This window comes from Sceloporus occidentalis, unplaced genomic scaffold (genome assembly GCF_023333645.1).
Source record: "Sceloporus occidentalis isolate IW3139 unplaced genomic scaffold, rSceOcc1.0.p SCAF_3, whole genome shotgun sequence".
Classification (NCBI taxonomy): domain Eukaryota; kingdom Metazoa; phylum Chordata; class Lepidosauria; order Squamata; family Phrynosomatidae; genus Sceloporus; species Sceloporus occidentalis.
Window position 1 is genome coordinate 46,355,638 of NW_028316983.1, and position 24,676 is coordinate 46,380,313.

Consider the following 24,676-nt stretch of genomic DNA (forward strand, 5'->3'; position numbering starts at 1 on the left):
GTTCATGTTGACTGCAGTGAGATAAGTATATTTCACTTTCTGTTAGACTGACTGGGAAACCTGTTTGTTGCTTTTTAAAGTGTCATCTATATTTTTTTTCCCAAGGGACCCATTTAAAGCAGACCATTAACCATCAAGAATGGGAAATTACAGTTTAATGGAAAGGCCTAATGGGTTTTAATATGGAAATGAATTTTAATTGGTGATTTTAGTGTAGATCTAGGAAATATGTGGCCCTCCGGATGTTGCTGGGTTTCCTGCCCTAGCAGCCCTACCGAGCATACTGAAAGTTGAGGAATGCTAGGAGTTGCAATCTGACAACATCTGGACCATCATTCTTATCTCTGCATTAGTGGATAGGAACATAGGAAGCTGCCTTAAACAAAGTATCCACACTGAGTTCAGCAGGTCTCTGGTATGTTTTGCATAGGGATGATTCCCATCATCTGATACCTGATACTGAAATTGAAATGTCAGAAACTGAACCTCTGATCATCCCCTATATACAAATATGTACTAATGTTTTCCATGTCAGCAGAACAGGGAATCAACTCTGAGTTGTAGTCTAGACTAAAAACAAACAAACAAACAAAACAGTGCTACAAACTGTCTTTAACAACATCTATCATCTTTAATCATAAACAGCCACATATGCAATGACTTCAAATAGGATATGCAACCTTTCTTATAAAATAGACAACTTTGCATCCGCCCTCCTAGTTTGTTTCTGTTCTGTTTCCCTTTATTGATAGTTGTAAGTCATTGCATATTTCTGACTTTCTACTTAGTTGGTTAGGGTTTTTCTAATTGTCTCTTTTTCTTGGTTTTCTTTTTATGCATATATTATTCTACATCTTCTAAACATTACATGTATTCTCGCTTACTTTTGCTAACTCTCTGTCTTTCTTAATTCATGGCAGTCTCCAAGTATCTCAGAATTTTTCCTCTTTCTCCCTTTGTGCATTCTCATTTTTCTGTCCTTTTGTAGTCTAGACTTTGAAGGAGCTATGTAAAGTACAGAAGCCTATTGTAATATCCTGCCTGAATGAGACTTTGGATTTTTTTGCACTGCCTCCAGTTCCCGACTTACCTCTTCCAAAGTTATGCTGATTTTATCGTGTGGACTTTCCCCTCAAAATAGCTTCCCGTTGCCTCCAGTGTTGAATTCAGGCCCCATAACTCACTTTGTCAGCTATTTTTTTCCAATTCCAAAACTTCCAATCTAGAAAAAATAGCCACTGAAGTGACTTATGGGCCCTGAATTCAACACTGGAGGCAACGGGAAGCTGTTTTGAGAGAAAAGTCCATGTGATAAAATCAGTGTAACTTCTCAATTTGGCTAAATTTCAGAAGAGGTAAGTCGGGGCACAGAGGTGGTGTGATAAAGCCCTTTCTCTGAAGAGAAAGGGAAAGAGAAGGGCCCAGGAAACAAAGAGGCTGACAACACTGCCCTGGAAACAGAGCCTGGACCACACCTTATTGACCCCAAAAGTCAGGAATCAGACCCACTGCATCTTTCTAAATGTCAGAGACTCAAGAGGCAGCTCCACATTCTGCATTGTGTGACACCCCTTCTTTCCTGAACTTTGGCTTTTTTTTTTTTTTACTTCTCTATGGTGACATTCTGACTGGCTTTGGATTCTTTTTGAACTACTTCTCATGATAATGCAAGCGTTTACTGTAATTCAGAGGTTTGCCGTTATACAGTTAAAATCACATATAATTAGACAAATTCAATCTCTTCCCATGGACCATCAGACATAAGATAATTTTGTGTGCATCAAATAATTGCAAAACATTAATAAGAAATTTAGGCACTTTAGAAGATACATAATTATCAACATTAGACTTTCACAGTTGCTTTTTTTCTCAGACTCTTGACTGCATTGCCCACACTACTGCTGTCACAGACCTTCTGTATATGACCCTGGACTGGCTTGGTTCCTCCATTTCTTGTTTTCTTGAACCACAGGTGCACTTTCCTGATCTCTTATGTCACTGAAAAAGGACAGCTATCCTCAAAATACATTCAGCACATTGGACAGCTCTGCCAGGCTTCAGACTAAAACCTCCTAGAGTGAATTCATGGTCCTGCTGCACATGGAGGTCACCAACTGCCACTATGTTTACTACTGAGCTAGTTCCCATGCCCTAATTATTATTGCTTTTATTAAAATACTACAGTGTTGTCCAATTAAGGTAAAGAAATATTTCCAGTTGCATGTAAGTGATTAATAAAGACATTCTAGCCCTTCTTCCTCTGATGTCATTCTTACTGTGCTGACTGGTAAATGTGCTTATGACTGCAGCCTAAGTAATCTATGCTGAAAAGCTATTTGCTGTTTTCTGTTACCTGCCTCGATCTTGTTTGCTGTTACCTGTCTCGATCCAATACAGGGAAAGGAGGGATACAAATAAATATTATTATTATTATTATTATTATTATTATTATTATTATTATTATTTCCTTGGCTCCTTAACTTACCTTGTATGATCTTGAGGCCAGCAGTGCATGTTGCTTCCCCATAGTCATTAACTGCTGTGAAACGGTACACATCAGCATCATCTGCAGTAATTTTGTTTATCTTTAAAAATAAAATAATAAAATAGGGAAAATGAAACCATTATTGTGGCCTGGACAGATGGAATATGCTTCCCAGTTTTCTCCTTCTTCTTCTTCTCTCTCTCTCTCTATACACACACACACACACACACACACACACACACACAGTGTGACACTGACCTCACCAAAGTTGCTCTAATGTTCTGTATAAGGGTGAACAAGCCTTTAATTATAATTATAATTATTTAATAGGCTTTTACTAATGTCCTGTTGTGTTGATTTTTATATTTTGTCTTTTAACAGATTGTAAATAATTTTAATTCTATAGGTTAATTGTGCTTCAAAAGTAACTTTTATATGTTGTATTATTTTTTTTTCAATCTATACAGTATATTAATCTGTATTTGTTTTAATCTTTGCATGCTGCCTTAAATCCAAATTTAGGTAGAAAGGTGGGATTTGAATGCTGCTACCATCACCACCACCACTTCTACTTATCTCTTCCAATCTGGTATCACTTAGGTTTCTATGCTTCCATAGGACAATGCATAAAACCCAAATCAAGGTAAGAAATTTTACATATTTATATGCAAAGCAGGTTAATCATAACTTCCTATGGCCAGTCCTGGATGTCCCATATGTCAAAAACATGACTTGTAGCAGTGACCTAACCACAGATTCCAAGGAAAGGGCTAGTGGTATAGAAGAGGTCCTGGGCTAAAGCCTAATGCTGTAATAGTTTAATTTTATTTTAATACTCACTTTTTGTTTATTTTAATTGTATTGTTCTTTTAAACTGTGAGCCAGTTTGAGTCCCAATTGTAGGAAAAATTGGGATATAAATAAATATAACAACACTGAGATCTAGCTGAATAAGCCTCTCTGAACCTAGCACCTGATTCTGGACACTAGACTGCCTGCCCTCAAGCTCAGTTTGACTGAGCAAATTATATTTTGATCATCAGTGATAATGGGGGTTCAGAGGTCAAAAAATGTTTGGCTCAAGGCCAGAGAGCTTCTCCTTAAGACTCTGTATTCCTCACTAGTGGAGGCAAAACCTCAGAGGCGGAGTTGTACCCCAAATTTTTAAGGCTTGCAGTCCTGATAAAAATTCCCAAATGAGAAATTTTGTGCAAATTGCATGGGGGTGATTGCTGAAAAGAGATGGCAAAAGTGTCTTCCATCTGTCACACTTTGGGAACGTTGACATGTTTTGAGAGTGGCAAGCCTAATTCTCTGGCATCCCCCTTCACTCTTCTCTGCTGTTGGTTACCATTTTTGTTTTCCCAGAATGACATGATCAAGAGACCTTTTGAGTTGATTAAAACAATGCCTCTTAAATTATAAATGTTACAGGTTTGTGCCAGGTGTATAGTACTGCATAATTATTTTTCTTTTTGTTTGTACTCTTTAATAATTTTACATAGCCTATCTTTCTTACAATGGTTGAGAACGTACACCAAGCAAAAATACCATAATGTTCCACCTGTGCAGTTCTATGTCTTAATGCCAAAGATGTCTTTTTCAGGATGGGGCACTTTTAGGCCTATCTAACCCAGTCATCCCCATCTCACAGCTCCCAAGAGGGACTGCTGCTGCTGCTGCTTCTGCTACTTACCACTAGGAAGGAGAAGGAGCAGGGAGGCAATTCAGGCAATGAAGCTCAGAGGGAGAAGGACATAGGCATGCACTCACAGATGGAGTATGCCCTCCAAACCTACCCCTTCAAGCTACATAGTCAGAACTGCCTCCCCCTTCTGGGTCTCCTCACTGCTAAGCAGCAGCAATGGCACCATCTGGGACTTGACTGCTACAGAGGGTGCGGGGGGGGGGGGGTGGATTCTGCACATTGTGCAAAGGACTACGGAACATAACACTCTCCTCTTTTCAAAAAGAAATATACAAAAGCATAAACTACACTTACATGTACTAGGAATGGAAATAAAAAAATCCAAAATGTTCAAACAAATGTTCAAAAACATGTTTTTCAAGTACCCTGGTGATAGGACACCTGCTATGGGACATGCTGCTTTCTATGCAAGAAAACAAAACAAAACAATGCTGTGCAAAACAAGCAGCTCTGAAAGTTTGCATATAAAACATCATGAATTGCAAATCGACTTTAAAAACTGTGTGATTTAAAAAGTTTTTTTCTTTAAGTGTTTAAAAAATTGCAAAAATTACTTTTTCTTTTCTTTCATAAGAAATTAGTGACAAATTATATTCCCGATATGCACACGTGGCACTAACAAAAATCCAACCATTATTTCCAGTAGCTCATAACTTTCTCTGGTATGTTGATTATTCCAACACAAAACAAAAAATGTCATCTAAACAAGATTAAGGCCCATAAAAATGTCCTTTTTCTGAGAATAAGATGTATAAGTCCCAAGTACAGTACAGTATTTATTATTACAGTCCATAGACACATCAATTCAAACAAATAACAGACAAAAAATGTACAGTATCAGGTAGGATACAATTTGACATTCCATAAACACAATAAAATTGATATTCTCCATAAGAATTTTTTAAATACACTGGCCAATTCTAGGAGTTTTTTTTCTCTCAAGCACAAAATTTATTTTATCAAGTGCAGAACTAATCCCTTCAATCCAAACTGCAGGAGAAAACATAGATATAATCTTGGCATTATAAACCTTGATAACACAAGGAACATATTGATTCCCTTTAATAATAATAAAAAAATAAATAAAAACAAGAAACCCCAACAAGAAACCTTAAAATAGCTATTTACAGCTTAGTGCTTTACTAATTTATGCAGATTTATGAGAGGTCCATAAATACTTATTGTGGTATTAGAAACTTAAAATATTTTACTGAATGTTACCAGATTGAATATTCAACAGCGGGGCTAGTTACCTGCAGGGTAAATTCATTTGTTCCAGGGACAGAAGCAATCTGGTATTTTTGGGGATCATCCATTTTCCCACTATTGCGTTTCCACAACATCTCTGGTTTTGGTTCACCCTTGACCACAGCTCTGAAAATGGCATTTTTACCTTGCAAAAGAAATTAAACAATGATTTTCTTCCCCAGTAGAAAGAAGAAATCTGTAATCAAAATGGTACTGAGTAACAGAATTCCCTTTTAGAACAGTTGCCATATCTTCTGAATTCCCTTCTGCATATTAACAATAAATCAAAGTGCAGCCTTTGAGAAAACCTGTGGCACAGAGTACAAGACAGGTAACAGAAGGTCATGCTCTCATCGCTAACTCTTGAGATGATCCCTCCAAAGCTCCTTAGAGCACTTGGGAGAGTCTTCAGACTGGGCTTCCTATGGATGGCTTTTAAAATAAACTGGTGGAATCTCAGCTACCTCATTACAAAGAATAAATGGAACCCTCACCTTCTGATAATGTTAAGGTAATTGGTTTCCTTTCAAAGTCAGGGGTGCTGCAACCCTTAGGAACATCTTCCACAAACTGTGTGATGGTCACTCCAGGAATGGCAGATTTCTTTGTTTTTACTGAAAAGGAAAAAAAAATGACCAGGGGAAAAATCAAATCAAATCCATTAACTAAAAATGGAATTGCATCTCATATCATTTCCACAAGGCTGTCAAGTTTCAAAGCTTGTCAGATTTTAGAAGACCCAAATGCCTGTAAAAGGTTTCAGCTCTGAACTCCACCAAAATATGCTGAATCTTAACACTGTGATACAAACCCATTATTTTAATACACAGTCAAATGGTCACAGTATGGGTGCAGGTCTCCAGAAAATGTGTATTGTTCACATGGTAAATGATCTGTTACAGTTCTGTAGCCAAGATTTGGCAGTTATTGTGAATCCATTATATGAAAATAAAACCTAGCTGTGCCTCCAGATCCCAAGATACTGTATTCCCTCAGTCCTTTGTCTTTGTAATCCATGTTTCCTTCCCACAACCCCAGCCCCCAGTCTGCTCTGCCCCTAAGAACTATGTGAAGCTGTTCTTAAACTGCAACACCCTTTTGCTTAGTAGTAAATAGTTGTAACTGTGACATTACATTGGGAATATTTTTTAACATTCCATTGTATCACAGAAATTCCTATAGTGGTTAGAAGGTTACTTTTAGAAAGAAGCAACATTTTTTTCTGCTATTTCTTATTTAATTTATATAATGGAAATTAAGAATGTTTTCACCAACAGCCCCATGAGAGCCCAACATGCTTAGAAAGCATAGAATGATGAACAACTGATGGGGAAGAAAAATAGATGGGAGGGATAAAATGAACCATCTACAATCATGAGCAGAAGGCAACATCACAATTTGTTGGAGGTTCCTGCTTGTCTTAACAAAATCTAGTCTGAGGTTTCTACCTATCCATGCTTACAGTACTTGGAAGAAAGTCTCATGAATGCTAATGGAGTAAACAGGACTCAATTGTAGAGGTGGAAAGGCTTTGGGGGGGGGGCGTGTTTTGATTTTGTACTATCAGTTCCTTGGATGTTTTAAATTTTGGCCTCCAGGGATATATTTTTTCAAGTGAGCACCTAAGAACTGGTACCAGAAAAACAAAACAAAACACCAAATCAAAATGTAGCCAATTCCTTTCAAGGGTCAAGTATCCCCGCTCTACACACACACTTACAGAGAGAGGGGGGGAAGGAAATTTTTCCACCTGTCTTGAATGGAGTCACACTTCCCCTGAAGGACGAAGTTCGCAGCTTAGGAGTACTTCTGGATTCGTCCCTGCAGTTGACATCTCAAGTAGATGTGACGGCCAGAAGTGCTTACTATCAACTTCGGTTGACACGTCAACTGCGACCCTACCTGGGCCAAAGGGACCTTGAAACTGTGGTACATGCTCTGGTAACCTCTCGTCTAGTTTTCTGTAATGCGCTCTACATGGGGCTACCCTTGTATCAAGTCCGGAAGCATCAGTTAGTACAAAATATGGCAGCCAGATTGGGCACTGGTGCATCTAGGTTTGACCATACAACACCTATCTTGAGAGATCTTCATTGGCTTCCTATTCGCTTCTGGGCACAGTACAAGGTGTTGGTTATCACCTATAAAGCCCTACATGGCTTGGGCCCGAATTACTTGAGGGACCGCATCTCCCCGTATGATCCACCCCGCACAATCAGAACATCTAGTAAGAATTTATTGGAAACACCATCTTCCAAATATATTTCCTCATCCCAAAAGGCCTTTACTATAATGGGCCTGTGGATCTGGAATAGCCTACCTAAGGAGCTCCGTCTCATGACCCCCTTGGAAACATTTAAAAAGAGACTTAAAACGGTACTCTTTTGTCAAGCTTCCCCCCCCCCCCCCGAAGAATGAAGACCAATATCCCTGCTGACAACAATATTCTGCCTTGCCCCTGGATGCTGGATGGTTGATGGATTTTTGTACTGTTGTATTGATGAGTGTTGATGTAATATTTTTTATGTTTTTATAAGAGTGTTATATGTATTGATTTTAATAGTCTGTAGCCCTGCTTCGATCCACTGGGAGAGGCGGGGAAACACAAATAAATATTATTATTATTATTATTATTATTATTATTATTATTATTATTATTACCTGATGGTAATCTGAACGCAATCATGGGTTTTAACGTTATTGCGTGATAACCCACTACATGCAAATTCAGGCAATGGGAAGTCAGTCCAAACGCAATCATGTGGTTTCATGTTATTGCGTGATAGACTGCCACATGCAAATTTGGGCAATGACATGCTATTTTCGGGCAATGAGAAGCCAGTTTGAACGCAATGTGCATTCACGTAATTGCGCTAAACTAGCGAACTGGCCCCACTTTCTTTTCATTCGAATTTAAGAGAAATTCCTCCCTTTGATAAACTCCATAGGCTCACTATTTTCTTTACCTGAGAGAATACATTTCTAGTTAACTGTAAGTCCTCCAGGGCAAACATTTCTCTAGACCTTTGAAGGACCTACAGATGCCTAGAGAAGTGTTCTCTCTAAGCAACTGTAGGTCCTCTAGAACAACTCTCTGGTCAACGTCTGGCAAGAATTTACTATAGAACTGCACTGGAGGAATTACAGATTCTGTGAATAATCAGATTTGTGAATGCTTAACCCACAAATGTGGAAACATATTTGGGTTTCCAGTTGAGTGTTTTGACTCATTTGTTTGTGTTTCTTACCTCCTCTCCGTCCAGACATGGCTCTTCTGTCAAATGCTGTAAATCAGTTTGATGAAATCCTCCTGCAAATAAAATATAGTGTCAATGTAAAAATGCTAATAGTTAAAAGTTAGCAGATATTTCTTTTAAAAAAATCCTATAGGCTGCTGTCAGTTTGACAGTTATGCCAAATTCTGAGTCACATAATGCAATAAGGTTTTTAAAAGCAGCCTTTCCCAACCTGGTGCCCTTAGACTGAAAATATCCAGTACTGCAAGTTGGAAATAATGGGCACTGTAGACTAAAGCATCTTGATGGAACCATGTTGAGAAACACTGTTTTAGAAGCATGCACACTACAGTTGCCCCTCTTAACTTGCGGATCTTGAATCTGCAACCTTGGAAATTGCGGAGGGGTGACCTCTGCTATTTTTAATGGGAAGCACCCCCACATGCACATGCCCCATTCAAGCCTATGGGGCTTGAATATGCGCAAGCCTCCATTTTCACTGGAATGGATCCCTTGTGAAAACTGAGGTCCAACTGTATATTCACAACCCCCAAAAAGTACTCAGAAAAATCAAAGATCCTAAAACTGCAGTCCTGAACTTACTAACAAGGAAATAACACCCAATTTTAAAACTGGTCACTTTATTTTAGATATGGCAATGACAGTAACATTTATATCAGGGGTAGAATATCTTTACCCTATTAGTCACATGTGGTTCCCAAGACTGTTCTTGAGGCCTACAAGTTCCTGCAGCACCACTAAGATTTTCTGAGGGGAAAAATGTGAACTATTTATTTTTAATGAACTACTCTTAGTGTAGAATTCAAAAATATAGCCATGTTAGTCTGTTGAATCAGTACATAGAGAGATCTTGTAGCACCTTTAAGACTTACTCAACAGTTCTACAAGATCTCTCTATGCACCCTTTTGAGTGACTTCTGTTTTATCCCCTGCTTAAATAAGGACTAAAAAAAGCGACTTGCCGCTGCCGAATTCAAATTCGAATTTGGGATACATCTGGATTTTATCGCATGGATTTTTGCCATCAACACCACTGGGTGAGTGCATCCTGGGTAACATCCAGTTAGAATCCAAGTTCAGATAGTCCCTTTTCAATGCTGGAAGCTTCCTGGCTTTGTAAATTGGCTGTGCTTATTTTAAGTCCAATTTAGGATCAGACAATTCAAATTACATCACTATTACAGCCCCAGTGAATCGACCCAAGTGGGATAGTTTCAACAGATATGCATATAAACCTCACAAATGAAGAAAATGGTTTTATATTACTCCCATGACTGATGCACAATTAAATACTTTGAAACAATGGGAGACAATATTTGAATGTTTTACAAGATTACTTTCTCATTCCAATTTTAGCAGAGAATATGGCTGTATTCAAGGAATGAAAGCACTAGGTGGTGCTAGAGAGACAGCTCAGAATCCATTTCCAGAGGAAAACAAGAGTCATGTGGCACTGTAAAGACTAATGTATACTAGAATGAGGTTTGATGGACATAGCCCAGCTCACCAGATAAATTAACAGATATGCAAAATTTCATATACAGTGGGCCCTTGGTATTCACTAGGGATTAGTTCCAAGACCTCCCATGGATATCAGAATCTGAGGATTTTAAAATCTGTAGATACTATTTAGGTTTCCTTAAATACAATGGCATAGTAAAATGATGCCCCTTGTATAAAATGGTAAAATTAAGATTTGCTTTTTTAAAATGTGCATGTGTGTAATATTCTGAAGCCATAGATGATTGAATCTGTGGATACAAAATCCATAGACAGAGAGAGCCGACTGTACATCAACAGTGCACAGTGTTAAGACTTTGGGACAGCAGGTAGTGAGATCAGGGTCAAATTAATTACAGAAACAACTGTACTGACAGTGACAACTACACTACATACAAATACAATACAAATATAATACAAGTAATTCAAATAACCTTAGAAGTGGTAAGCGACTAATCTGGAATCTGTTTATGTTTGCTTATTACATTTCCTGCAACAGGTTAACATCTTCTTGGAAATTTCAAACTAACAAATGCTGTCAGTTTATTCTGACAAAAGTAAAAGCATAGAACATGACAATTGTGCCAAAGTTTAAATATATTTAAATAGTCACAATGACCATCCATGATGCAGTATTTGTGACAACACAAACATCTTAGCACTGACAATGAATTGTACTAAGTTCTCCATGCAGTTCCCATATCCCTTTCCGAGTCAGTCAATACAACCTCAGCCATCTGTCTGTCTGTCTGTCTGTCTGTCTGTCTGTCTGTCTGTCTGTCTGTCTGTCTCTCAATAGATACAATATATGCATATGTGAATATAGGATTTTTTAAATTTAATTTTATAGTATTTCCATAAACAAATATCTCCCTACATTCTATTACATTTTAATAATAGGATTTTTACCCCAATGCACATCACTCTACATTTATGTATTGCATTCACACAGTTTGGAGAGATGGTTTTCGGGCTCTCCAAAATCCCCTATTGTGTTTATTTTCCTAAGTGATTTGATGTCAACGCTGGTCCCAATGCAGAAACTTGAGGTTTCACATTCTTACATGCCTCCAGTGTGAGAATGATTTGATGTCAACACTGGTCCCAATGCAGAAATCTGAGGTGTGACATTCTTACACGCCTCCATTGTGAGAACAGTCAATTTATTCATACTATTTGCTTCTTGTTCATTAACCAGTTACAGAGCCATGGAAGCATGAAATATTAGTAACAGATGCAGCTGGTTAATGCTCCGAGCCTTTGGTGCATGTCTGACAAGAAAACCTGTTCTATTATTCCACGGCTACTGGATTTGTTCAATAGCCTTGGGTGAAGGAATTCATCAAAACCATTTGGAAAGTCTTAAGTAAAGAGAGTCTACTAGATCACTACTGCAAACATGCTTGTTGATGCTCTCAACAAATTAGCTAATGGGCCAAGTCATTTGCAGAAACCAGGACTTTTCTCCATTAAGACAACTTCAGTGTTACTGATAATTTTGTCTTTAATAACAGTTCACTTAGAATAGATGTTAAACTAACTGTAATTTCCTGGATCCTACTTTAATCCCTGTTTAAAAACTGGTGATACTGTATACAGTATTTATTTTCTTCTTACTGGGCTGGTATTTAAGATTAAAGTCCACAGAGTATTCTCCTCTGATTAGGACTGGGGCTCACTTCTTCCCAGCCTCTGGGGCACAATTATTTGTTGTGCCTTGAACACTCATTTACACCATCACATACATAAACATTCTCATCTTTGATGTGAAAAAGAGTGCACTTGCACATCAAAATATCCCAGTGAAAAAAAATCACAACAAGATTTTTCACATTCAGGGACTCTGCAAAAATGTGTGTGTGTGTGTGTTGTCGTTGTTTTAAAAAAACACAATTCTGAACATTAAACAATGTTTTGGCACAGAAATCAGTGACTTTTGTTTTTGAAAAGGTTGTTTTTGCAGAAATGGTGTTTATGAATAGAAATAAAGCCCTGAAGCACAAAGAACTTATTAGTTTGCTTCTGGCTGTTGCCAGGCTTGAGATAGCCAAGAACTGGAAAACTGGAAAGTTGAATATTGCAGGATGGTGGACTGGACTCTGGGACGTGATTAATGGAGAAAATGGCAGATAATAACAACAGAGCAAGAGGCTTACACTCTGGATTGACCTTTCCTAAGATTTGGCACCCATTTATTGAAAAGATCCAGCAAGATTTAGTCTCTAGACATCCCCCAATTTTAGCTAAATTTTATGGAAAGATGTGTTTCAGGATCCTTGAATACACCTTTTATCTATAATTTTCAGGGTCTTATCTGGGTTATTGTCTTTATTTGTTGTTGTTCTGGTGTACTGATTGTTGTCATGTTTTGTTCTAGAATGTATTAGTAAATGTATCCAAAAAAAGAAACAGCGTTTATGTGAGAAATTATTGTAAAAATGTTTTTTCACATAAAATTGGGTTGGTTTTTTTTTTACAATAATTTCTCACATAAACATTGTTTCTGCACAAACAACCTTTTCAAAAACACTTCCCTATGTATGAAAAAAATTCACAAAAATGCATTCTTGCATGGTAGGGAGAAAACCTTTAAAATGCTTAATTCATGCCTATGAGAATGAAATATGTCATACAGATATCATACCAACTGGAATCACTTAGTATCACTCTAAAGGTAAGAAATTAGTGGAGTTGCATGATAGATATTTGCACAACTTTCTATTGTTATTACACAATACGTATCACTGGAACAGATTTGTAAATTCTATCTCACGAAAAACTAGCAAGTGGTGATATCATCTGAAGCGAGTTATGCTAAATGAAATAAGAAAAGATACTCAAGACAGGATATCCTTATTGGAAAAGGATGCAAGAATCATGGCCAGCTCTTCTAACTGGCAAGCCTAAAACATTGCCTCCTGATTAAAGAATGCTTTAAGTTGATTAACTTTATGAGCTTACAGATTGCCATTTGTTGCTGTTATGTGCTATTCAACTTATGGTGACCTTATGAACAAGATGCAAATGATCCACTTATTAACAGATAAGTTGAAGACTGCATTACAGCTGGATTGACAGGCTTACCATACATACCAAGATGTATGTTCCAGCGAACAAGTTCTGAAGAAGCACACATAAGATATGATTACTGATCAGCTAAATCTATATAATGCTACATATGAATAAAACAATACTACTGAAAGAAAATCACACTGAGAGTCAGAATGGTGTAGTGGCTTGAGTGCTGGACTAAGACTCTGGGGGACTAGGGTTCAAATCCTGGCTCAACCATGTAAAAACTTACTGGGTGACCTTGGGCAAGTCATATTATCTCAGCTTCAGATGATGGCAATGGCAAACCTGCTGTGAAGAAACTTGCCAAGCAAAAAAAGATAATAGGTCTGCCTTAGGGTTGCCATAAGTCCAAAATGACTTGTAGGCGCACAACAACAACAACAACAACAACAACATGCTTTTAGCAGATATTCTCTAATATTTTTTAAAGAACCCAACAGTTCCCCAATTAATTGTTTAGGAACATTTTTGTTAACTGAAAGATTTTGGATGAATTGAACTGATTAATTGACTTAACAACTGCAACCTCACCTAAAGATCTCTGGGATAAATGCATACCACCATTTCATTTTGCCCTTCAGATATATACTTTGTCCCATTTAAACATTGAGTTATCCTTGGAAATGTATCAACACTGTGGCTATGTTTGTTTATATTCTACCCAACTGTTTGGACATTCATAAGATATCATGTCTCCATGGGAATTCTTTTCAAATAACTTAAAAAAAAAAAAACAGTGAGTAGCCAATGTGTATAACTGGTATAATCAGTGGGCTAGTTCTATGCAAGAGGGTGCAGCTCTCCCTTGACAAAACAATTCTAAGTATGAACCTACACCCTTTCTGTTCCAAATAATATTTGACATCCTGTTACACTAGCCACCCAAGATGGGAGTATGGCTACTGAGGAAGGAGTAGGATTGATTTGAAATTGCTAGGATTATTAAACTCAAGGAGGGATATAGTGTGTCCCAATAGTGACACAGTAGAAAAAGTACTCATTTTTTTGCAGGTCAATATGGCTGACATTCATTTCTGTGAAGAAGATAAAATGCTGCTTTTGAAATATTAAGAAATATTAACCCAGTCTCACAGAAGAGGTGGATTTTATTCAACCATGATGCATTGTTCTTTCAGTGATGTAACCAAGAGGGGGTTGTCCTATGTGGTCCAGACCCCTCTTCCTTTAATTAATGTTAAAAATAATATCAACCAAACCTAATCTAATCACAAAATATATGTTTCCCCCAGTGGATCTAGTTAAAATTGTATTTATTACTTTAATATCCTGATGTATTTGCCATGTGTTTGGCCCCCCACCCACCCCAAAATGGTGGCACTTACTCTGGACACCCCCCCCCCTTTCCAAAATCCTGGCTATGTCCCTGGTTCTTTCCATTCACAACACATGTGTTTAGATGGTCTTCTTACTTGTCTAAAATAATTCCCTCCACCATTCTGCATCCCCCTCTGTAAATAGATTTTAGAGTGTGGATTTTGCAAATAAATTATTGTCTCATGGCAGTTGCAAACCACATTTCTGTTAAATTAAATGAGAGTGGAATTAATAGGAGAAGTTAAATAAACTAAATAAACTAAACCATGAGTAGCTGTCCTTTCTCTTGTTTTGTGATGTGATCACCAGGAAGATACATCACTATAAATAATTCATGCACAGTAATTTAAAATCTTTCGAGTACCATAAAACCATTAACCTTAAATGAAACCCAACCTTATGTTTAGCCAGAGGAGCTTAGCTATACTATGCCCAATGAGGCTTCCTCCTGGATGTGTATGCACTGTTAAGTCCCATTGAATCCAGTAGAGAAAGGACAGCTACTCATAGGCCTGTTACAGACTGCCAAAATAAAGCTGCTTCGGGTCTCTTTGGAGGTATGCTATTTAAATGATGCATGGGTCCTAAGAGTCCGGAGGTCGCACCAAAGCCACACTCCATTCCTAAGCACCGGAGTGCAGCTTTTGGTGCAGCTTCCGGATTCTTAGGACCCATACATCATTTAAACAGCATACCTCCAAAGAGACCCGAAGCAGCTTTATTTTGGCAGTCTGTAACAGGCCATAGTTTAGCTTAGAGCACTTATTCATTTAAATTATTTGATACATACTTAATCCCCCTATTAATATCCTGGGTTAATGCAATCATCATTCTATCCTCCATTTTTGTTTCTCAAAAGGTCGCTCCTATTTGTCTTAGCAGCTTTATACATTGCTTGTTTTATGACTTTAAGAGGATATCCTCTATGCAAAAAGTCTGATTTTAATTTATGGGCCTGTTTAAAAAAAAGAAAATAAAGTACTGCAGTCTGAATTCTCAATATCTGAGAATAAGGGAGGTTCCTTTTAAGACCAGTGGGATGATAGCTATCATAAGAAAGAAAAGAATTTACATCTGTAGGTTTTCTGTAGGTATCAGTGAGTACATGTTCACATTCCGTAATGATGGTTACATCCAGGAAATGTACTTTCTTTAGGTCACAAGTCATGTCAAATTTAATGCTAGTATGGATGGAGTTGAGATACCTAGTGAATTCTAATAATTCAATGTCGCTACCATTCCAAATATCATCCAAAAATCTTTTGAAATGACTGATATGTCCCCTATATGGATTGTGCAAAGGTAAAATATATGTCTGTTCAAACCAATCCATATAGATGTTAGTCAGTTCAGGGGCACTGTGCTATGCCCCTTCTGGGGTTAATGCCAGGAGGTTCAGTTGCCTTCAAGCCCTGCTGGATGGTCACCCAGTAGCATCTTCTAAGAAAGAGGATGCTGTGCTAAATGGACCTTACACCTTTCAGTGTCCTTCTGTAGCTCCAACAGCATTGGCAACAATATGGAAAACCCAACAAAAACGAAAAGGAATCTTATTGCTCAAACTTTGTAGCAGAAATAAAAGATTAATATGGTTTGATTGGGTTGAGGAGAAAAAACAACCAGAGGCATTTATAGGGCATGGGGCTTTTAAAAAATCAGATATTGGCATTAATTTCTGGGTTGCCCATTAGTTATACAATGTCTGACTGCCCCAGGGCCAGAAGGTTAACAATTCTTTTGTCATTTGACTGTAATGCATTTAAGTTTGCATGACCGACTGTAATAAATACTAGTCTTGTTTCAAGCGTGTGTGTGTTTTTAAAAAACTCAATTAATTTTAGAAGGATAAACAAGCAGAATAGTATCAGATGATTTGTAATACAGCATTTATAGGACTTTTCACACAAGGAAACATAATATGCAGCATCTTTTATTAAACACCATATCTTTGTAATTTAATGTAACATATCTTCCTGCAGGCCAAGATGGGAGACTGGGATATGAAACTCATTTTTGTTTCTGCTTGCATATGGAATACATAGGTAACATAGTGCATAGAAGTTATTATATTTGTGTTCATTTCTTAAGGAATAGACATATGAAGCTTTTCCATGATTGCTGTGAATCAGAGTTTGTTTTCCTATTGTGAAATGGACAAGATGTTTTGACACTTATGGTTTTGCACCATATTTCTACGTTTGTATAAGATTTCATATTAAATTTATTTATTTGGTGGAAAACACCATGGTCCTGGTCCTTTTCTGTCAAGATCCCATTTTGGGAGTAAGGTGGGATATAAGTGCAATAAATAAATAAATAAGTTGAAGTATGCTTACTACTGAAAATTTTTATTTTATTTTGATGGACACCATCCTGAGAACCATTTCATCAGGAAGGGACACAGTATGGCCCTTCAGATGCTACTGGACTGTAATCAGCCCTAACCAGACTAGCCAATGGTGAGGAATGCTGGGAACTGAAGTCCAACAACATCTGGAGGAACACATTTTGGGGGATACTGACAGAAAAAAACCAGAATCTAGAGACTCGGGGCCCTTCTAAAGACTTTTAACAAGGCTGGTTAGTTTAAAGCTAAATAGACGTGAAGAGAGATCCTGTTATTAAGAATGGTTATTGCACATTTTCACCAAAATCAAATTGTTAATCCTAAGCAAAGTAAACCTACAAAATCAATGGAATTTACATTTTTGTTTTTCTGATGTGCCTTCAAGACATTTCTGACTTATTGTGACCATAACATGAACCTATCCTGGGGTTTTCTTGGCAAGATTTGTTCTAAGGAGGTTTGTCATTGCCTTCTGTGAGGCTAAGAACATTTCATGCATCCACTTTAGTTAGGACTAACAACTGGATTTAGGTCTTTGGGTGCAAACCACTTACTAAATTATTTAGAAGGTAAACCTTCAACATATTGTCAGTCAGAAGCTGTAGAATGGGTGAGTAGAGATGAGGAGCCATAATGCTTGATAAAGTTTGAGATGCATTTTATTTTAGAATATGTGGCAGGAAGGAAATTGCACCATATTTTTGTTGAAGACAGATGACCAAACAAATACATGGTAGAAAGTCCTTTAAAACCAGATAAGAAACCCATTCTTAGTAAAGTCATTCAAAAACCAAGACAAAACCTCTGCTTGGTAGTGGTCTTTATTCCCCAAAGCCACGTTTGAACTGAAGCAGACCTGGAATCTAAATCAACTACCAGAAGACCTGCAACCTATCAAGTGTCGCCATATCCTCCAACTGTTGGTCTGCCTAGCAATGGCAATCATTGGTTATTATTTTAATTTCTTAAATTAAATTCTTAAATTAAATTTCCTAAATTAAATGGCATAGTAGGAGTATGGAGGAGTGGATCTCCTAGTAACAGACCTGGTAGATCAAGGGACCTCTCAAACCTGTAGCTGGTCCTGATATAAAATATCACATACAATGTTTTTTTAAAAAAATGAAAGGCAACCACAAAGCAGAGTTCACTAAAGCAATGACTAAATCATTAGGACAACAATTACTAAAGAACTAAAACTTTCGCTTGAATGTAAGTGAAATTACAGTTATTACAGTTTCTCACAAAAACTGTTCCACTTGGTCCAAGATGTCCTGACATCAACTACTGTGATTCAGACTTCTTAGCATGTTTCTTTGAATGTCCCATTCTCTCAGTGCTTCTGCTGAATTTTTCTGTTCTCCCTTAATTTTTACAGTTGCTGCCCCTCAGAGATGACATGCTCACCTACTGCAGTGATGGAACACATTGTCGCCTAAATTTAAAAACCAATATTTGCACTCTTACAGGACTGCTCTCAGATAGGAAGGCTAGCTCCACCCCACACATAGTGGCGAGGGGGGATACAGTTGCAGATTGACATAATAGCTGTCATGGAAGACTTAACTACCTGTAAAAGGCTTCAGAACCTCTGTTAGCCCACACAGTTTTTACAGATGTTCACACAGGTACCGAAACCAGAATTCTTCTGGTGCTGGTCAATTTCAGCCCCCAGGCAGAAAATGGAACCAGCATGTCCTACAGATAGTCTGAGAACTTAAAACCATCTGTGAGAAAGCCAAATTCTCCCAGACACTGACCTTCTTCTATTTCATAGTCTTATCATGCTCCACCCAGCCCAGTGCAATTAACTCTTGAGTGTCCACTAAAACGCAATGGAATATTAGAAAGGCACTGTGCACATTGAGCAGCCGTCATGAATTTCAGCGCATCATTTTCATGTGACCAAATGCGCTTTGCCAGCATCAGTGAAAAAGGATCGGGGAAAACAACTGCCATGTAGTGCAGTCCTATCCACCTCCGTCATCTCAGGATTAAATTTAACAGCACTCTTAGGGTGGAGGTAAGGTTCCCAACAATATCCTCCATTTTCTGTACTGAGCAGACTTCATGTGTCATTTATTGACTCTTTCACTGTGCTCAAGGTGCAGTTCGATTCAGTTCATCTTTATTACAGACATAGACCGGCACAAGCTCAAGGTTCAGGAAATCCCCAAAAATAAGTATTTGTCTCTTCAGACTGTTTGAGCAGCCTGAGCTGTAGTGATGTATGATAATTTACCAAGAGTCATGCTATCTTTCTAACTGTCAGTCTGATATGAAGTTGAAGGCTTTCGCGGCCTGCATCCATAGTTTTTTTAGGGTGTTTCGGGCTATGAGGCCATGTTCTAGAAGAACATGGCCTCATAGAAGATGCCGGCCACCCCTTCAGTCTGATAAATAAGAAGTCAAGATCAATATCTGGACTTTGACTAGCCAACCTTTGATTCAGCTGGCTCACAGACATGTGTTTTGGTGGCAATGATAGAAAAAGGCCATGATTGGTAGAGTTGTTCTGGGAAATAACAGCATGGAAGACTTCATCGTTAACTATTGGGATTTCAAACGGATCTTCAAAAACATTTATGGAATGGCATTAATGAGATTTAAGAGTTTCCATTTCTACAAGGTATTCCCACAAAATAAGACATATTAAACTTTAATCGTGGTGATTAGCACCTTGTGAATGCAATTTGCAACACAGAGGATTTATACAAGGCAAGTCTATATATAAAAAAAAACCCTTACTTTCATAGTGAGGAGGTGTTACCACTTACAACTCCCTTTAGGTGTGACAGATCCTACCTACTATAACTTGAAATATATGCTGCTGTTCACAGAGATGGTCATGTTCTCCATGGACTGATAAGATGAACTGAATTCTGCATACATTGATTGTTACCATGCTATTGATAAAACTGGCGGAGCGCTAAATGTTAATGAACACAGCATTCTGTCTATACAATTGGTATGGGTATAAGCATTGCCATTGCAGCTAGAAGACAGTGAAAATAGCAGCTGCCACACTGAGGGCCATTGTGGGTAGAATTCAGAAACAGCCGTGTTAGTATGAAATATCAGTATGCACATTGAAAGCCTGTCCATTAAGGATGGAAGAAAAATGTTTTATTTTAGTTAAACTCTTTGGCTGTAGAATTTGAGAGCATTTCCCAAGTTATTTTTATTTGTAAAAAAGAGGTGTGTTCCAAGAAGTTATTACTTTACCCTAAGATGCATGGACTGATAATGTCAGAAAGTGCTTTGCATCTACCAGTATGTCATATAGACACCAAAGACTGTGGCATCTTAAAGGCTGATAGTGTTTTAATAACATAAACTTTGGAGGATTCATCTTTGAGATGCCATTGGAATTTGTTGTTTGTATATTTCTGCTATGCAGACAAAGCTTTTGAAAATTATTTAACACAGAAGACACATGTCCACAGTCTTTCAAAAATGATTGGCATTGAAACATATTTAATATGCTAGTCTTCAAACATTACATTTTCATGAATCTAAAGAGAAGAAAAGTAACCATGACAAAGAAATAGTTGATATTTGAGTCATCATATGTTTGACACTTAATGAAAGACACTGCATTGTTTGTTTATTTATTCAATTTATAGCCCATCTTTTTCCTATATGGGACACAAGGCATTATCTGTAAGTTAGCACGACCAAATTCAGGATGGCTTCCTCCCTGCTATGTTCACATAAAATTGCAACCTTCAACAATTAATTGTATTTGTTTTAACAGATTAGCTAAGACTAATATAGTTCCACAGAGAAATAAAAGCAATTCTTCTGAAGAAAAAGGATCATACAGCAGATGAGCCAGGGACTGTAATTGACTGATCCAGAATTTGTACGTGTTCTTCATATATTCATGTTCAAACTCAAATCAACATTCATTTTCACAAAATAAGTTGTTTGTATGAACACAACAAGCATTTCTTCTGATGTGATACTTTTCCAATTTTCTCATGAGTTTTCCACAGTTCTGTCCCAGTGTATAGGCTGTACCACATTTCTGAAATGTTCACATTCATCAGACCTGAGATGCCACCTTCAGACACTGGAATATGGAAATAACTGAAAGCCTCAAACCCATTCATGAACATGGTTTGAATAATGTGACAATACTTTCTGGTTTTACTCCATCCCAATTTGATGGCAAAGAAAGCAGCCAGTCTTGTATACTTCACTAAAACTTAATATTTTGAGATGAAACGTCCACACTTTGTCTGTCCAGGATTCCAAGCACATCAGCTAAAATTATGCTATAGATGATGAACAAACATTCATTTTGCACACTGACCATACTTGAATGGAATAACTTTGCATATGCTTTAAACCTGATCTTACCCATAGCCTTTAAATAACAAAGAGAACATTTGTCACTGGCTGCAACAGGAATTCAGAACTTGCACTGTACAGATCAGAAGCAGGACCTGTATTTTCAAAGAGTTCTAAAATATAGAATGCCTCCCAAGCAAGCAATAGTTGTCATTCCAATATTGTTGCACAGCTTAAGTAGTGTGTTTGTTGCTGGTTGTCAGAGGACAGGGGTTAAAATCTAACCTCACAAATGCAGAATGCAGCAACATGCTGTTCCCAAGCTGTAAATTAGCTCCTTCCTTCCCCATGACATATACAATCTCTGCTATTCCCTCAATTAACATTGATTTAAATGACTGACCAGCGTTGTCAACTTGGTGTGTGATTTAAAAGGTGCATGGTTTGCTTTTAAATCTGACACTCGGTACTTCTTCTCTGAATAACTTGCTCTATAACTTCCATTCTCCTTGGTGCCCACCTTAACAACCTCTAATGTTGGACACCAAGTCCAAGTACCATTTTCCTAGTTCAAACCTTGGAAAGTTAATTTTTGGAGTACAATTACCAGAATTCTTAAACCAATGCCTGTTGGACTATGGGAGTTATCATCCTAAAAAGTAGCTTTTAAAACTCTCTTTCCTACTATGAGAAGCTAACAGATACAGAAGGACTGAGCAGCCCCATCACCTACTCTGAGAGGCAGAAGGCCCAATAGATGCATTCTGAGCTCTTCCTGTGCTACAGAAATACCAGAGAAAGGGGTTTCAACACAGCCTGAATGTTAACAGACACAGTGGCGCTGCTTCGTATAGCCTTATATGGTCACCGTGCCTCATCAGATGGCTTCTCGCTTAAGCTAAAATTAACAGCGGGCACTACAAATATTTTGTGTGTGGTGCCACCTGGCACATGTAGGGTTAACAAAATAACGATATCCTTTAAAACTGTAAGAGTAGCAGAACATTCCTTAGTTTGAGAATATAGATTTTTTTTTTCACATAGTGGAAATAGGAGGGGGCAAAATTGTTTGAACAGTGACACTACCTACCTTGGTTGCAAATCTCAGTTTCATGCACACTTAAGTGGAAATGCATTCAATGGAACTTAAGCGCGCATAATTGTGCAACATGACAACCACAAAGAAACCTTTGGAAAAACTCAGTTTTTTAATACATATTTTTGATCATCTTTCATTCACTAGGTATCTTTACTTGAAATGGCATTCTGTATTCCATATATTTATGGGAATGTAATTAATCGTATATTTTGATATAAATTGGTAGTGCTGGGTGTGCCGCCATACATGAACCATTTTTTTAACTTCATTTTAAGTAAAGCTTTGGCCAATATTGGGTAAGAATAAAAATCCCAAATTTGATTAGAAGCAATTAAATCGCCAGAGAATCCAAACCATTGGATTTGTGTGTGTGTGTGTGAGTGTCTTCCCATCACCTATTGATTTATGGAAATCCCATGAATTTCGTAGGGTTTTCTTAGGTAAGAAATACTCAGATGCAGTTTTGACAGTCCTTCCTCTGAAATATAGCCTGCAGCACTTAGGTTAAAAACCTTCCTCTTCCAACAGGCTTTCCCCTAGATGCTGTAATATCTGCTCTCTCCCCGTTGCACCAGCACTTTAAGCTAGTTATTGTGTGGTTTTAATCTTGTAATTTTAACATTGTTTTTAATAGTTTATATATTGATTTGAATGTTTATGTGATTACTGTTTGTAAAGTGTACATTTGTGTACTTCTGTGTAACCCGCTTTGATCTGCCAAGGAAAACCGGGCTATAAATGAACAGTTTATTATTTATTATTATTATTAGTATTAGTATTCATTGATAGTCTCCCATCTGAGTACTAATCAGGGCAGACCCTGCTTAGCTTTCAAGATCAGACAGGATCTGGTGCCTTTAGAGTATTTACATTCCCCAGTTTACAACCTGCTCTTTCAATGCTTTCTATCTCCCCAAGTAAATCCCTCTTTAGTTAAGAATGAACTAAACAAAGGACCATCAGCATGAACTCATAAAGCTATCTGTAACTTTTCTCCAGAATATATGAAAAATAATATGAATTATCCAATCCGCAAGGACCTCCCTCAACCCACACACTGCTTTGGAAACCCAATGCAGATACAGAAGCTTTCAAGAAGCTATTTTGGAATCCTTGCACTTTTCTAGTTCAGCACATTGAGAGGTATCACTGCTGCTCATTACCCAGCTGTCAAAACAAGATTACTAAAAGATGACTTTGTCATACAACAACAATCTACAACTTTGTTCATGAGCTTCAAGAATCTGGGACTCACCTGTTTCTGCTACTATGCTTGCTTTCTCTCTTTATTAACATTTGCCTCTTCACCTCTTCTCACAAGGGTTTCTGTTATAGTCAGTACCCAGCAACTGAAGAGCTAACTTAGAACTAGGTCAGTAAGAGCCTTCTGTTTCTCTCTTAGTCCGTCTCATTTTCTCTCTCTCTCTCTCCCTCACTCACTCTCTTCCCCCCTCCCCCCTTTCATAGGTGAAAGCTTGTCATAGAGTGGTTAGCCTGTAATAAATCCAATTTTTTTTTCCAATTGGAAACTTAAGGCATCTGCCCTCTAGCCATGATTATTCCAGTGCATGCCAGAGATGGTGTTGCACAAATTTGAGATTAAGTTAATTCTTTGGCATTTCATGAATCAATTTGAAGCGTTAATTTTCTGCTGATCTGATTTCCTTGTCGAAATGTGGCTTTCAAAGCCTGGCTCTCCTAAAGCCTCTAAAACATTTCCACAAGAAGCATAAACAACTGCATATCAAGGAAGATCTTCCTGGTTTATGCAACCATTATTTTCAGTGAACCAACTAAGATCTGAAGAAAAAAAACCAACCATCATCAGAGTACAAATAACTGTTTAATTGTGACTGTAGATACTTTAGACTACCCATAAGAACAATTGTTGCTCTTATTTATTTCATATTTTCTAAAACTTTTCGAAAGCCTATATTCTAAACAAGGATTTTATTATTATTATTTTGTTAATAAAGTTGGCTTGGGAAGGGCAAATCTGGGTGGATTATATATTTACACATACCATCATGTGCAGAGGAAACAGACTCTCTTTCTTTGAGTAGGCAAAAGGAAAGGAAGTGAAATACTATATATGGAGTGGGATTCTGTAGAATTTCTAGGAGATATTTTAATTGTGTTATAATTTATACATTCCTAGTCTTAATATTTGGGGGTTAAATCTGAAGTCAGACAAATTTAGAGAAGATGCAATGAAATGAAGGGGACTCCAGCAAGTTATGACTGACCTAATTCCCATCCATTTTAATGGGTGACTAATTCTGGATTCATTAGCAAACTTTGCCAATTGGTTTCTCACACACACACA

At 37.6% G+C, this 24,676-nt stretch overlaps 1 protein-coding gene across 2 annotated transcripts in view; it reads right to left on the minus strand.

Moving 5' to 3' along the window:
- IGFN1 (immunoglobulin like and fibronectin type III domain containing 1) overlaps positions 1-23,765 on the minus strand; it is a 55,823-nt gene extending 32,058 nt beyond the window's left edge. For both annotated transcript variants that reach the window (XM_089514330.1, XM_089514331.1), the window contains exons 1-5: positions 23,606-23,765; positions 8,690-8,751; positions 5,936-6,055; positions 5,447-5,586; positions 2,486-2,585 (exon numbers count right to left, since the gene is read on the minus strand). In XM_089514330.1, coding sequence (XP_089370456.1) covers positions 2,486-2,585; positions 5,447-5,586; positions 5,936-6,055; positions 8,690-8,708 — 379 coding nt within the window. In that variant the 5' untranslated portion in view covers positions 8,709-8,751; positions 23,606-23,765. The remainder of the gene's footprint in view (positions 1-2,485; positions 2,586-5,446; positions 5,587-5,935; positions 6,056-8,689; positions 8,752-23,605) is intronic.
- Between the last annotated feature and the right edge of the window lie 911 nt (positions 23,766-24,676).